Genomic DNA, 16,497 nt, shown 5'->3' with positions numbered 1-16,497 from the left:
ATTGTTCCCGCTCCCCTGTCTAGTGCCTCTTGCCAACAACCACTCCAATCCTGCAATGGTCTGATTCTTCTCATGACTTGGCTTTCCAGCCAGGTTGCATTCAGTCCCACCCCTTCCAGGGTAGGAAAGTCCCACAATTAATAGTCCAATGATGCTATGCCAGTTCTTTGGCTCCTAATTGTGGGCTCAGTGTTCCTTATACCCCTTGTCTCCAGGCTTTCAATAGTCCTTACCCCTTGTATCAGGGTTTACTGCCTCCTAGGACTGTTCCTACCTTAGCCTGTCGCTAGGTCCTTTTCCACAGCCCCTTTTCAGGCTCAACGACTTCTTTCCAGCTCCTGTTAGGAGGAATGTCTCCCAGGGCCTTCTCTTGGAGGCTGGCTCCTGCCCTTTTATCATAGCTCACTACAGGACTTCACTCCACCACCGTGGCTTCCCTGTGTCTCTCCTGGCCTTTTACCAGAGTACCCTTCCTAGAAGAGGATCCCAAGGCCTGGTCTCCCTGGGCTTCCTGCCTCCCTACTGTCCTGAAGCCCTTCCTTTATATTTCCATTTAGCTCTGACCCAGCTGGGACTCATCCTTAACTGGGCCTGACACATACTGTAGTTGCCACCAGATGCCTTAGTTGAGCTCTCCAGCTACCCTTAACCCTTTCAGTGCCAGCATGGGGTACACACCCCATCACCCATTAGTCTAAGTGAGATCAGAATATGGTCCATTGTTCCTGCCTAAAGACAACTATGATGCAAAATTAGACCAAAAACATTGCAGCAGCCTTGTTACCAGATGTGCCCGTTACTCTGGGGTATGCTCATTTATTAGGGTTACTCTTCTGGGGGGAGGGGTTTCTGTAATTCTATTAATTTACTGCTTGTGTCACTTGTGTGTTCGTATGGAGCTCTACTCCTTCCTTCTGCAAGTTGCCTCCCAATGGAACTATCCTGCAGGAACTAGGCTCCCCAGGATTGGGTTCCTCCAGCCCTAGGACTAGATGAACACACACACACACACTAACAGAACAAGTCTGAGTGGACCAGGTCATTCAGCACTCTCAAGCTGATCCCCTTATATGTCCCTGTACTCAATCGGCTGGGTTAAGCAGCACTTTCAGCTGCCCCCTGCCCCTTATGTGCCACAGGTTTAATATGTCCCTATCCCCACCTTCACGTCACAATTGTACCAGTAGTAACCCACTTGATGAGCAAACCCCACAGTATTTTGGGCACTACAGGGATCTTTATCTTAGGTAAAAGAAGCGCTGCTGCAGAGTAAATGGGGGAAGCTAAAAACCCAAAAGAGTAAAGTTCAGAGAGAGAGAGAGAGAAGCAACCAGCTTAACCATAAAAGTTATTTATTGAATAATAGTGATAACTACACAAGGAGAGCCTAAACCAACATAACAGTTACATTATTAAAGATTAATACCTGAGGTAGAAAAGAAAACAGAGAGAGAGAAAGAGGGGGATCTCACCCATTCCATGGAGCATGAACTGGTCGGGGTTCCTGGGTGATGGTGGTAGCTCAGGGTCCTGAGTGCTGGAGACAGGCAGAGCCCCCAGCACAATCACTCAGGAGATGGAGTCCCAGTGGAACTGATTCATAGTTTGGATCTAAGCATCAGAACGCTGACTGGAAGGTGAGTAGGGATTTTTGTAGAGAAAATACAGTGGTTCAAGGGAGAACACTAGATTTGTTTATAGGTAAATTGATGACTCAAGGGTTTTCTTTAGGCTAGACAAAAGGAGCTGATCACTCTTGGCACTTTCAAGCTGGTGGTGTTTTCTTCCAGGGAGCTCACAATGCAACTAAGCTGCTTCAGTATTTTGGATACCAATCAAGGATTTATTACTAGAATTGGTCTGATAATTGCTGACCTGGGTGTGTGCAGGCATAGGTTTATTAACATCTGGAGCAGAGATTCCCATGATACAGTGCTTCCCTGCTTTTCTGGTCCCAGAGTTCAGTGCAGTTCTCTGTTCTTCATTCTTTATGCTAATCCCTGTCCCATCTTTCATGCAGATGAGGCTAGGGAAGTTGTCTCTATTCTTCATTCTGTATGCTAATGGAGATGTCTTAATCTTGTCATCCTTGTCAGGAGGGGTCTAGGTGTGTCTCCCAATGACCTTCACTGCTCTCTGCAAGCCTTTTCTCTGATTGGTTTTGGTTCAAGCAGAGACTGGTGCAGGGTGGGGGTGTCTTTCATTAGTCAGACAGGCTAGATACTGCACCCTGATTCCCCAAAAACACAGAGCTGACTGGTATCAGCCTGCAGTGGCTGAGGGCAGGACTATGATGTATAACATAAAACATTACAGCTGTTAGAGTGATCATTGTTCTGTCGATTATTTCATTTCCTCCATGGCCCAGTAAAAACAATGTATTGTTCCCTTATTCTGATCTGAAGCCTCTCAGATGTCCTGCCTGGAAACCAGAGAGCATGACAACCTCACCCAGCAGAGGGAAAACCTGGAGAACCTCACCCAGCAGCTGGAGCTTCTCCAAGCACAGAACTTAAACCTTTCAGAGGCTGTCCAGCAGCTGGCAAGCTACTGAAGTACTAAACCATATTGGGGAATCTGCTGTCACCCCAAGGCAGTTTCATAATTGTATGCAAAACTATGTTTATACACTTGGAGCCTGCTTCTGCTCATGGTGAAATCAATTATAATTTTGCCATTGACACTTCAGTAGGAGTAGGGTAAGGCCCTTAATCATGCAACAGCTAATGCCATTTTTGGCAATAAGTCCTATTACAAATAGACCGAAGAAATAATGATGGGTGAGTGGTACTAAAAAGTTTTAAAATGCAAAAGTTTCCAGCCATAGAATGATATTTTGCTAGGTAAATTACTCTGAAATTAAACTGCATCACCCTCAAATGACTGATAAATATGGTGTAACCCTCAACTTGGTTTTGTTTTGAAGGCTCCAAATGCTGCCTTTGTCCAGATAAATGGCTACAGCACGGAGAGGATTGCTACCACTTTTCTAATGAATTTAAAATTTGGCAAAAGAATAAAGATTATTGTTCTTCACTCACTTCCAAGCTGCTTCAGACAGACAGCAAAGAAGAACTGGTAAATATTTCTTTATTTTTTAATAGTGGTAGACATAAATCAACAAGATAAAAATGTCTTAATGGCCTAGGGCAGAATAAACTATACAACCCACTGTTATATGGGTAAAGGAAAGCTGCAGCTATTCATTATTTAGAACACAATGTAACTGCAGTATTTATTAGAAATGCTTTTCACTGTTCAATTATCTTCCTAACAGGCTGTAGTGCTGGTGGTGCTTGCTTCATTGGCCCAATACTGAGAATAACCCCACTGGTTTCCCCTCAACTGACATTAAAACACAAGTAACTGCTAGAGCAGATGGACAGAACTATTTTCAGCACTGTTACAGAATATTAGAGTCCTGTAGGGGGTCAAATTGACATGTCCTATGCACCACCTGAGTCCCAATTAAGACCTATTGTGAGGGCTTATGTGGGACTTAAAAGCATTAAGGCTGCATGCTGGCTTTCTGCTTAGCACACTTTTGGGAGCAATAAAAATAATTGATAGTAGGGCTGTCGATTAATCGCAGTTAATTCACACCATTAACCCAAAAAATTAATCACAATTTTAATCATACTGTTAAACAGTAAAATTTATTAAATATTTTGGATGTTTTTCTACATTTTCAAATATATTGATTTTAATTACAACACAGAATCCGAAGTGTACAGTGCTCAGTTTATATTTTTTTTTATTACAAATATTTGCTCTGTAAAAATGATGGTCCACACTGCTTTGGATTGTTATTAAGTAGAACCCATCATCAGCATGGACACACATCCTCTGGAATGGTGGCTGAAGTATGAATGGACATATGAATCTTTAGTGCATCTGGCACATAAATATCTTGCGACACCGCCTACAAAAGTGCCATGCGAATGCCTGTTCTCACTTTCGGGTAACATTGTAAACAAGAAGCAGGCAGCATTATCTCCTGAAAATGTAAACAAATTTGTTTGTCTGAGGGAATGTCTACACTACAGAATAAGGTCAAATTTATAGCAGTCGTTTTTTTAGAAATCGGTTTTATATATTCGAGTGTGTGCGTCCCCACAAAAAATGCTCTAAGTGCATTAAGTGCATTAACTCGGCAGAGTGCTTCCACAGTACCGAGGCTAGAGTCGACTTCCGGAGCATTGCACTGTGGATAGCTATCCCACAGTTCCCGCAGTCTCCACTGCCCATTGGAATTCTGGGTTGAGATCCCAATGCCTGATGGGGCTAAAACATTGTCGCGGGTGGTTCTGGGTACATATCATCAGGCCCCCGTTCCCTCCCTCCCTCCGTGAAAGCAAGGGCAGACAATCGTTTCGCGCCTTTTTTCCTGAGTTACCTGTGCAGACGCCATACCACGGCAAGCATGGAGGCTCAGGTAACCGTCACCCTATGTCTCCTGGGTGCTGGCAGACGTGGTACGCCATTGCTACACAGTAGCAGCAATCCCTTGCCTTGTGGCAGCAGACGGTACAATACGACTGGTAGCCGTCATCGTCATGTCTGAGGTGCTCCTGGCCACGTTGGCTGGGAGCGCCTGGGCAGACATGGGCGCAGGGACTAAATTTGGAGTGACTTGATCAGGTCATTCTCTTTAGTCCTGCAGTCAGTCCTATTGAACCGTCTTATGGTGAGCAGGCAGGCGATACGGATTGCTAACAGTCGTACTGTACCATCTTCTGCCAGGCAGGCAAGAGATGAGGATTGCTAGCAGTCGTATTATACCATCTTCTGCCAGGCAGGCAAGAGATGAGGATGGCTAGCAGTCGTACTGTACCATATTCTGCCGAGCAGCCATGAGATGTGGATGGCATGCAGTCCTTCTGCACCGTCTGCTGCCAGCCAAAGATGTAAAAGATAGATGGAGTGGATCAAAACAAGAAATAGACCAGATTTGTTTTGTACTCATTTGCCTCCTCCCCTGTCTAGGGGACTCATTCCTCTAGGTCACACTGCAGTCACTCACAGAGAAGGTGCAGCGAGGTAAATCTAGCCATGTATCAATCAGAGGCCAGGCTAACCTCCTTGTTCCAATAAGAACAATAACTTAGGTGCACCATTTCTTATTGGAACCCTCCGTGAAGTCCTCACTGAAATACTCCTTGATGTAAAGACACCCCCTTTGTTGATTTTAGCTTCCTGAAGCCAACCCTGTAAGCCGTGTTGTCAGTCGCCCCTCCCTCCGTCAGAGCAACGGCAGACAATCATTCCGCTCCTTTTTTCTGTGCGGACGCCATACCAAGGCAAGCATGGAGGCCGCTCAGCTCACTTTGGCAATTAGGAGCACATTAAACACCACACGCATTATCCAGCAGTATATGCAGCACCAGAACCTGGCAAAGCGATACCGGGCGAGGAGGCGACATCAGCGCAGTCACGTGAGTGATCAGGACATGGACACAGATTTCTCTGAAAGCATGGGCCCTGCCAATGCATGCATCATGGTGCTAATGGGGCAGGTTCATGCTGTGGAACGCCGATTCTGGGCTCGAGAAACAAGCACAGACTGGTGGGACCGCATAGTGTTGCAGGTCTGGGACGATTCCCAGTGGCTGCGAAACTTTCGCATGTGTAAGGGCACTTTCATGGAACTTTGTGACTTGCTTTCCCCTGGCCTGAGGCGCATGAATACCAAGATGAGAGCAGCCCTCACAGTTGAGAAGCGAGTGGCGATAGCCCTGTGGAAGCTTGCAACGCCAGACAGCTACCGGTCAGTTGGGAATCAATTTGGAGTGGGCAAATCTACTGTTGGGGCTGCTGTGATGCAAGTAGCCCACGCAATCAAAGATCTGCTGATATCAAGGGTAGTGACCCTGGGAAATGTGCAGGTCATAGTGAATGGCTTTGCTGCAATGGGATTCCCTAACTGTGGTGGGGCCATAGACAGAACCCATATCCCTATCTTGGCACCGGAGCACCAAGCCGGCGAGTACATAAACCGCAAGGGGTACTTTTCAATAGTGCTGCAAGCTCTGGTGGATCACAAGGGACGTTTCACCAACATCAACGTGGGATGGCCGGGAAAGGTACATGACGCTCGCATCTTCAGGAACTCTGGTCTGTTTCAAAAGCTGCAGGAAGGGACTTTATTCCCAGACCAGAAAATAACTGTTGGGGATGTTGAAATGCCTATATGTATCCTTGGGGACCCAGCCTACCCCTTAATGCCATGGCTCATGAAGCCGTACACAGGCAGCCTGGACAGTAGTCAGGAGCTGTTCAACTACAGGCTAAGCAAGTGCAGAATGGTGGTAGAATGTGCATTTGGACGTTTAAAGGCGCGCTGGCGCAGTTTACTGACTCGCTTAGACCTCAGCGAAACCAATATTCCCACTGTTATTACTGCTTGCTGTGCGCTCCACAATATCTGTGAGAGTAAGGGGGAGACGTTTATGGCGGGGTGGGAGGTTGAGGCAAATCGCCTGGCTGCTGGTTACGCGCAGCCAGACACCAGGGCGGTTAGAAGAGCACAGGAGGGTGCGGTACGCATCAGAGAAGCTTTGAAAACCAGTTTCATGACTGGCCAGGCTACGGTGTGACAGTTCTGTTTGTTTCTCCTTGATGAAACCCCCCGCCCCTTGGTTCACTCTACTTCCCTGTAAGCTAACCACCCACCCCTCCTCCCTTCAATCACCGTTTGCAGAGGCAATAAAGTCATTGTTGCATCACATTCATGCACTTTTTATTCATTCATCACACAAATAGGGGGATGACTACCAAGGTAGCCCAGGAGGAGGGAAGGAAAATGCCACACAGCACTTTAAAAGTTTACAACTTTAAAATTTATTGAATGACAGCCTTCTTTTTTGGAGGCAATCCTCTGTGGTGGAGTGGCTGGTTGGCCGGAGGCCCCCCCACCGCGTTCTTGGGCATCTGGGTGTGGAGGCTATGGAACTTGAGGAGGAGGGCGGTTGGTTACTCAGGGCCTGTAGTGGCAGTCTGTGCTCCAGCTGCCTTTGCTGCAGCTCAGCCATACACTGGAGCATACTGGTTTGGTCCTCCAGCAGCCTCAGCATTGAATCCTGCCTCCTCTCATTACGCTGCTGCCACATTTGAGCTTCAGCCCTGTCTTCAGCCCGCCACTTCCTCTCTTCAGCCCGCCACCTCTCCTCCCGGTCATTTTGTGCTTTCCTGCACTCTGACATTATTTGCCTCCACGCATTCGTCTGTGCTCTGTCACTGTGGGAGGACAGCAGGAGCTCGGAGAACATTTCATTGCGAGTGCTTTTTTTTTTCTTTCTAAGCTTCACTAGCCTCTGGGAAGGAGAAGATCCTGTGATCATTGAAACACATGCAGCTGGTGGAGAAAAAAAAAGGGACAGCGGTATTTAAAAAGACACATTTTATAAAACAGTGGCTACACTCTTTCAGGGTAAACCTTGCTGTTAACATTACATACATAGCACATGTGCTTTCGTTACAAGGTTGCATTTTGCCTCCCCCCACCACGTGGCTACCCCCTCAACCTTCCCCCCTCCCTGTGGCTAACAGCGGGGAACATTTCTATTCAGCCACAGGCAAACAGCCCAGCAGGAATGGGCTCCTCTGAGTGTCCCCTGAAGAAAAGCACTCTATTTCAACCAGGTGACCATGAATTATATCTCACTCTCCTGAGGATAACACAGAGAGATAAAGAACGGATGTTGTTTGAACGCCTGCAAACATACACTGCAATGCTTTGTTGTACAATGATTCCCGAGTACGTGTTACTGGCCTGGAGTGGTAAAGTGTCCTACCATGAAGGACGCAATAAGGCTGCCCTCCCCAGAAACCTTTTGCAAAGGCTTTGGGAGTACATCCAGGAGAACCGCGAATGCCAGGGCAAAGTAATCCTTTCACATGCTTGCTTTTAAACCATGTATAGTATTTTAAAAGGTACACTCACCGGAGGTCCCTTCTCCGCCTGCTGGGTCCAGGAGGCAGCCTTGGGTGGGTTCGGGGGGTACTGGCTCCAGTTCCAGGGTGAGAAACAGTTCCTGGCTGTCGGGAAAACTGGTTTCTCCGCTTGCTTGCTGTGAGCTATCTACAACCTCATCATCATCATCATCTTCTTCGTCCCCAAAACCTACTTCCGTATTGCCTCCACCTCCATTGAAGGAGTCAAACAACACGGCTGGGGCAGTGGTGGCTGAACCCCCTAAAATGGCATGCAGCTCATCATAGAAGCGGCATGTTTGGGGCTCTGACCCGGAGCGGCCGTTCGCCTCTCTGGTTTTCTGGTAGGCTTGCCTCAGCTCCTTCAGTTTCATGCAGCACTGCTTCGGGTCCCTGTTATGGCCTCTGTCCTTCATGCCCTGGGAGATTTTGACAAAGGTTTTGGCATTTCGAAAACTGGAACGTAGTTCTGATAGCACGGATTCCTCTCCCCAAACAGTGATCAAATCCCGTACCTCCCATTCGGTCCATGCTGGAGCTCTTTTGCGATTCTGGGACTCCATCATGGTCACCTCTGCTGATGAGCTCTGCATGGTCACCTGCAGCTTGCCACGCTGGCCAAACAGGAAATGAGATTTAAAAGTTCGCGGTTCTTTTCCTGTCTACCTGGCCAGTGCATCTGAGTTGAGAGTGCTGTCCAGAGCGGTCACAATGGAGCACTCTGGGATAGCTCCCGGAGGCCAATACTTTCGAATTGTGTCCATAGTACCCCAAATTCGAGCCGGCAAGGCCGATTTAAGCACTAATCCACTTGTCAGGGGTGGAGTAAGGAAATCGATTTTAAGAGCCCTTTAAGTCGAAATAAAGGGCTTCATCATGTGGATGGGTGCAGGTTTACATCGATTTAATGCTGCTAAATTCGACCTAAAGTCCTAGTGTAGACCAGGCCTGAGTGATTGGCTGAACAAGAAGTAGGACTGAGTGGACTTGTAAGATATAAAGTTTTACATTGTGTTATTTTTGAATGCAGTTTTTTGTACATAATTCTATATTTGTAAGTTGCACTTTCATGATAAAGAGATCGCACTACAGTACTTGTATGAGGTGTACTGAAAAATACTATTTCTTTTGTTTTTTTACAGTGCAAATACTTGTAATCAAAAATAAATATAAAGTGAGCACTGTACACTTTGTATTCTGTGTTGTAAATGAAATCAATATATTTGAAAATGTAGAAAACACCCAAAAATATTTAAATAAATGGTATTCTATTATTGTTTAACAGTGTGATTAATTGCGCAATTAATCACAATTTATTTTTTTAATCATGATTAATCACGATTATTTTTTTAATCGTTTGACAGCCCTAATTTGATAGTAATTAATAATGGTGAAAACATGATTGAGACTCAGGACAAATACAACAGCATGAACTTAGGTCTTGGGAGATAAGGGATGGAAGAGATGAGTTTCACTATTTCATTTTAAAATTATATAATTTTCATATGGAATGATAGCCATTAAAAAAATAAACTTTGTCATCCATTAATACAAAATTACCACATTGTTACTACAGTTATTTCCTGCTGAAAATAAAGAAAACAATGTATGCTGACTGTTGACAAAAAGCGATTTGCTAATGGCTACAATTATATTTTGTTACTGATCTGAAAACTTAAAAGTGCAGATCTACTCTCCAAAATGACTTCATAAAAATGGCAATTTATTATTTCACAGATTAGCTCCCTGTGTGTGCAGTCAGAGTCAGAGCTGCTTAGCTTAGTGATAAAAGTGATACTTTGAGATGAAATTTTCGAAAGCACCTATGTGATTTGGAAGTGAAAGTCCCATTTTCAAAAACAAGTTAAGTGCTTAGGAGCCTGAGCCTCATTGAAACTCATTGAGTCTTCGCCTCATAAGTGCCTGGGACATGTTTCAAAATGGCACTTTGGCTCCCAAGTCATTTAGGTGCTTTTGAAAATTTTACCCCAGATCTTCAGCTAAAGTAAATCAATGTTGCCCCATTAGCTTCAATAGAGCTACACCAAATTACACCATCTGAAGATCTGACCCTCAGGCTCCAGGTTGAGTTTACAGGGATGGCAGTTAGATAAAGGTATATTTTTACCTGTAATTTGTCAAAATTTCATCTTGAGTTACTGAGAGACAATGGACAATGAACAATAAAGTTTGTGATGTCATTTTGGCAGACGTACTGAATAATAAATATGCATTTCAATAATAAAGCATGGTCCCAGTGCTGTTGTGCTAGTGATTGTATAAACATATAACAAAGAGACAGTTCCAGCTCTGGGCAATTTATAATCTAAGCCTCTCAAACGTTAAAAGTTCTGGGCCTGATCCTCAGTTGGTATAAACTGGTGCTAAGTCTATTGAGGGTAATATAGCTATGCTGATTTACACCAGTTGAGAATCTAGCCAATTATCTCCTAATAGCCTCTGAAAACACTTTAATTTTATTTGAGAGAACCAACTATAAACCTATGTCACCATATTAGCCCGTCTGGCTGGGGTTTGAGATACAGGCTTTTGGCTGTTTGGCAGCAGAAAGCTATGCTACTTAATTAAACTTTTGCACACAAACAAGCTCTCTGCTCTCTCATATAGCTATGCTGATTTACACCAGTTGAGAATCTAGTCTATTGTCTCCTAATATCCTCTGAAAGCACTTTAATTTTATTTGAGAGAACCAACTATAAACCTAAGCTTCTGGTATGGGAGAGAAAAAAGGAATGGGGGGCTGATAGACAGCTAGCTATTTTATTCCAGGACACTAAACAGAGGGACTCAGCTGACTTTATTTTCCTTCTGGTTAGCATATCCTGAAGGCAAGAATTTTTCCAACCTGAGTGAGATCATCTTTGGCCTGTGAAATCATTAACTGCATGAAACTCCAGTGATGATACATATCACTGTGCAAGAGCATTAACATTAATTACTCTAATGAGACTATCCTGTCATTTCCAATGAAATATTCAAATAGGAGAAACTTAGTACTTACATTAGTTCTCTTGTTCTTGTGCAGGATTTCATAATGCAGGAGTTATTTAAACTTTCTGATGTTTGCCAAGGTCTTCGTTACCATGAAAATTACTGGTTTGGACTGTCATATAACACAGCCATTAAGAAGTGGGTGTGGGAGGATGGCAGCACTTTATCCTCTCATCTGTAAGTATCTCTTGGCATTTTAACTCATGTTTGCAATAGGATTAAAGGTATCTGCCTTAAATGAAATGTGAAATCTGACTTTGCATTCCAGATTTCAAATCCCAGAAAATAATTATAAATTTTATCGGAATGGGGTTTGTCCCTATTTTCAAGGTGAAAAAGTCCTTGCTGGAGATTGTTGGCAATTGGGATATACTATCCATGAGAAGAAAGGAAGATTTAGTGCCTGACTGGATTAAGACACCAAGAAAAGAAGAGGAAGCAGAATGGAACAAAGATAAGTATAGCCCAGGACTTTTGAATTGATAAGAGACTGGTCCCTTGGGATGTTACAAAACAACATATATTGTTATGTACAATTTTATTAAACAAAACTGGTTTTAATGATTGGGGCAAATATTGAGGGATTAGGAATGTGGAGCAGCAGCCTCATTTGATACACTACATCTTTGGGAATGTTCCTTATCTGGTCAAACTTCTCCCACAAGCCTGAATAAAGGAGAGATTCTGCTCTTAGTTACACAGGGGTAAAATGGTAGTAACTCCTTTGAAGCCAATGGAGTTACTCCTGATTTACACCTCTGCAAATGAGAGCAGAATCTCTCAGTTCAGAATCACAGGGAGCTAAACACGAGCACACTAAAGAGGAGTTTCATCACTAGAACTGATTTTAAAGCAAAAGAAGAGTATTGATGCACCCTAAAGTTTCTTTGGCTTGTCATTCCTACCTGCTTTCCTCTTACCATTTTTAGAGCCATGAGCTCAAACCAGTGACCTGAACCAGATCTGAACCCCTGCAAAGTTTGGGAAGTTCTGACCTGGGTATTACTTCTACAGTTTGGGCCTATCTCTCATTATTTTAAATGACTGTTTGATATAGTCTGTCTCTCTCCCTTCCAGCATGGTTCTTCCTGCTGCTGGAGCTTGGAGTGATGTCGGAACATTACTAGATAGTAGGAAACAAAAGGACATCAAAAGCTCAGCTTTATGACCTCACTGCAAGATGAGATTAGATGGGCTGGGAAGCAGCAAGCCCACTAGACCTAATGGGTCACATTCCATTCGCACACCAGTGCCATCTCTAGGGCCTCTTGTGAATGCAGAAAGAGATTGACTTAAACACTTCTTGGAACCATATTTATAATTAGAGCCCTACCAAATTCACAGTCCATTTTTGCAAATTTCATGGTCACAGAAGTTTTAAAAACTTGAATGTCATGGTTTCAGATATCGAAATCTTAAATGTCATGGTGTTGGAACAGAGCATGAATATGTATTTTTAAATGGCAAAATATAAACATGTAAAGTCTTTAAGTCAGAGTTGCTCAAACTGGGAGGTTGTGGGGTGAAGGGGGGAAGGTTGCTAGGCTACTGTCGGGGGAGTCGCAGTATTGCCACCTGAACTTCTGTGCTGCCTCCCCAGCCAGGTCGCCAGAGAGCAGCAGCACCAACGCTAATGGCAGCGCCAATGCCCGCAGCAGCAGAGAAGTGAGGGCGGCAATACCGTGCCGTGCGGTGTTCTGCCGCCTAACCCTCCACCCCTCAGCAAATGGGATTGGAGACACTTTCCGCATCCACGAACATCTGTCACCAGTTATGACAGGGTAAGGTGGCAGAAATTCTTTAGTGGGCATTTACACTGGCAGTGGATCTGGCTCTTTTTCTGGCAATCAGCCACCACAGTGAGAAAAGTTGGAAAACCACGTTAAGGGAAACAACAAACAGACACAGAACTGTAGCGTGTATAAGAGACAGAAAGAGAGAAAACAGTGACTCTGTCTGTAATATTTTGCATCTGAAATGAGCTGCTCTACAAAAATGGAAAAAAATCATAGCACTGCTGCCACTCCGTTAAATAAATGCCTTGTATTTAAATTGACGACAGAATCCTAACATCTCTTTATGCATGTGTGTGGGTACACACATACACACTTATCAAATTTGCCATTCTGTGCTAAGAATCTTCATCCATATTTTTGTAAATTTTCCAAGATTATGTAAACTTTTAGCTGATCAAAGCCTCTCATGCATCTGGAGTTTCCAGGCACCGTGAGCGCCTCAATTAATACAAAAGACAAACCAGTACTTTAGCAAAGGTTTCAGAATAGCAGCAGTGTTAGTCTGTATTCGCAAAAGGAAAAGGAGTACTCCTTTTCTTTTTGCTTTAGCAAAGTGAATTCCAAGGTGGTCAGGCAATTCAAATTGAAACTCTCTCTTGTAAAGATACATATGTCCACCCCCGCAGAGCTTTGGTGAGAAATACAGCACATATACAAGCCAGTTACCACTTCCTGTGTAGTGTCAGCCAAAGAAGGCACATAAGAGTCCAGTTCATGTACATGATATCTGTGACAGACCCAGGGTTGGACACTGCTATGGCGTGATATGCTGTTCTTTTTCTCCCCTTTAAATATTCTTTTGTTTGAGGAAAAAAGCCCTGCAAGATAGAATGCTAACAGTCATTTTGGGCCTCCTTTGTTCACTTCAGTGTAAAATCAGGGTACTCAGCACCTTAGGATCTCACTTTGGGAAAGCAAAATACTTCATTGCATCTTAAGAAATAAAAGTATTGACCCAAACTGTATTGATGGACCCTAGCCAGCTACCAAAGGACTGTGACCTGGATTCACAAAAGGTCCTTAGATGTTGTGATGCTGAGCATTGAAACACCTCACTTTTGGGCACCTAAAAAGACATAGGAACACACTGTGATATACATGCACACTGAGTTAGGTGTCTAGGCTCCTTATACAAGGAATGGAGAGAGACAAGCAGAATGGGATTCAGAGAAGCCAGGACACTAGGCAGGGATGTGTCTTAAGCCCCACCCCACTCAGGGAGATAGGAGCCTGAGTCCAGACTGCACAGAGGTGCTTAGCCCTGATAGTGATTCACGCATAGGAACCCCTGTTCTGGAGGCAGTCAGCGTAGGCACCTAAGCTACTTCTTGTGAGAATGAGTTAGTCAGGTGCCTAACTCCACGCAAAACAAATGGAGTAGAAGATGGTGGTGCCTACCTCTAACCAGGGGTTAGAGTACTTGTTTGGAATGTGGGAGAACCAGGTTCAATTTCCCTCCCTCACTTGGTAGGGAGAAAGAATTAACACCAGGCTCTCCCACTACTCAGCACAACATGCTCTAATCATGGGGTTAAAGGCTATTCTTATAGTCACCTTCCTCACTCTCTCCTGTTGAAGTTGTTCCAGTCTGGATAAATAACTAAAAAGTGACTGGAGCAGGGGGACTGGACCCTAGATCTCCCCCTCCCAGCTGAGTGTCCTAACCCATGGACTAGAGTCACTGTCTTGGTATTTAAAGTTATTTTACTGTGTCTAAATACTTAAATAATCAATAAGAAAAGGAGTACTTGTGGCACCTTAGAGACTATCCAATTTATTTGAGCATAAGCTTTCGTGAGCTAGAGCTCACAAGCTTATGCTCAAATAAATTGGTTAGTCTCTAAGGTGCCACAAGTACTCCTTTTCTTTTTGTGAATACAGACTAACACGGCTGTTACTCTGAAACCTGTCATTAAATAATCAATGGGACAGGAAGAGAATGGCTGCAGGGCCCAGTTCACCTGCTCCATTCACTCTTTAATTATTTGTCCAAACTGGAACAACTTCATCAGGAAAGGCAGAAGAAGCCTCACATCAGATTACTATGCCACAGGAAACATAATCCCAGCAAAGGATGTTTTTATGGTACACCCAGCTCCACTGAAAACAGAAAACTGTGGAAACCTCATGTGAAAAGTCTGTTTGCTCAGGGTCTGAGTCTGCTTCTTTTGAAGTTAACAGTAAAAAATGCCACTGACTTCAAGACTAGCAGCCTCAAGCTTTGTAAAAGTTTGGATGCCTATTAAAAAAAAAATCTTACAAGCCCCCAGATATTTTCAGATAAGATTTATATGTCACTAATTATAAAATAGACTATAAAGCATGCAAAATAATCCATATGATTATTCTAATACATTTATCCCTGTTCCATGCAGACACTTCTGAGATGAGGGTGGCATGGTGAAAAATAGACTTAGCCCTTCTCTCCACTGGGATGTTAGTCACTAGTGTAGTTGCCCTGTGGCAAATTACTAGTGTAGACACAACTGACATCAGTGCAGTGAGGTTTGCTCTGGGACAGCTTCCCCTCAACTGGAGTAAGCTTCCCCAATGTAAATCATACTGAACCAGTATAGATCACCAATGCAACTATACTGGTGACTAAAACCCTAGTATAGACAAGGCCTGAAATTCACAGTAAAATGACATGCACTTGTACATGCCCTGAGCAAAGGGTGCCATATAAAGTATAATATCCAAAGCCTCTGTCACCACTAAATCTTGACTTCAAATCCAGCAGCTCATTGTTATTCGCAGAGTACCTATGCTGTCACAACATTAAGACAAAATAGCGATGTAGTCATCAATTTATTCACGCAGCACATAAGGCATTGCCACATTTGTCACAGAGTAGCCATGTCTGCTATTCACACAGCAGATTAGATATCACCACCATGTAATTTTCACAATACTCTACCATCACCTTTTATTCTTACCCTATCCATGTAATCACCATATTGTTTTCATATTAGCTGTGTCATGACAGTAACCAGATGTATTTTACAATGCTAAAATAACATCTCAAAAAACTAAAGCAATTACCCCAGGAACTAGAGACTGAAAGAATAAATGTACAAGAAAATAAATTGCTCTGCATCACTTGGGCAGAACAAAGGCTCATCAGATGCCTTCCCTGACAGTGTGATCTCAGTGAAGATTTCTCTCTGAGATGGTGGGATGGGAGCTTTTACTCTTGAGCAACCCTTTGACGCCTCAGCCATCACTCACCAGGGACGGCAGGTTTGTATAATTTTTGGTAGTGCCCAGAATGGGTCCAAGTCCCCCCCTCCTCCCCAAGGCTCTGGGAGGGAGTTTGGGTGCAGAAGGGGGTTTGGGGTGCAGGCTCTGGGACAGAGTTTGGGTAGAGGAGGGGTGCAGGCTCCGGTAGGGAGTTTGGGTGCTGGGTGTGGGCTCTGGGCTGGGACAGGGGGTTGGGATGAAGGAAGGATGCGGGGGTGGGAGGGGGGTTGGGTGTGGGACCAGGGTGTGGGGCTGAGCCAGGGATGAGGAGTTTGGGGTGCAGCAGGAAGGCTGCCCTGGGGCCGGGGTAGGGGGCCAGAGAGGAGGACTCCCCCAGCCCTCTTGGTGCCGGCAGCAGCAAGCTCTGGGGGAGAGAGGGGCCCCTCCCCCCAGCCTGACACTCACCCAAGCCCCCCGAGGCTATTGCTCAGGAGGTCCAGCCAAGATAAGCCCCTCCCCACTCGGAGTCACCTGCCGGGGGGGGGGGGGCTGCCATGCACCTCCTCCCTCCGCAGGC

At 44.6% G+C, this 16,497-nt stretch overlaps 1 protein-coding gene across 1 annotated transcript; it reads left to right on the top strand.

The window, feature by feature from the left end:
• Positions 1 to 2,413: 2,413 nt before the first annotated feature.
• LOC140906740 (oxidized low-density lipoprotein receptor 1-like) lies at positions 2,414 to 11,351 on the top strand. The gene is made up of 4 exons (XM_073331329.1): positions 2,414 to 2,542; positions 2,965 to 3,078; positions 10,979 to 11,121; positions 11,213 to 11,351. Exons 1-4 carry the CDS (start codon positions 2,414 to 2,416, stop codon positions 11,349 to 11,351), a joined length of 525 nt encoding a protein of 174 aa, XP_073187430.1.
• Positions 11,352 to 16,497: the final 5,146 nt, after the last annotated feature.

The sequence above is a fragment of the Lepidochelys kempii genome, chromosome 1 (genome assembly GCF_965140265.1).
Source record: "Lepidochelys kempii isolate rLepKem1 chromosome 1, rLepKem1.hap2, whole genome shotgun sequence".
In the NCBI taxonomy this organism is placed as follows: domain Eukaryota; kingdom Metazoa; phylum Chordata; order Testudines; family Cheloniidae; genus Lepidochelys; species Lepidochelys kempii.
Note: the sequence above shows the minus strand (reverse complement) of the source record. Positions and strands in the feature narration are given on the sequence as shown.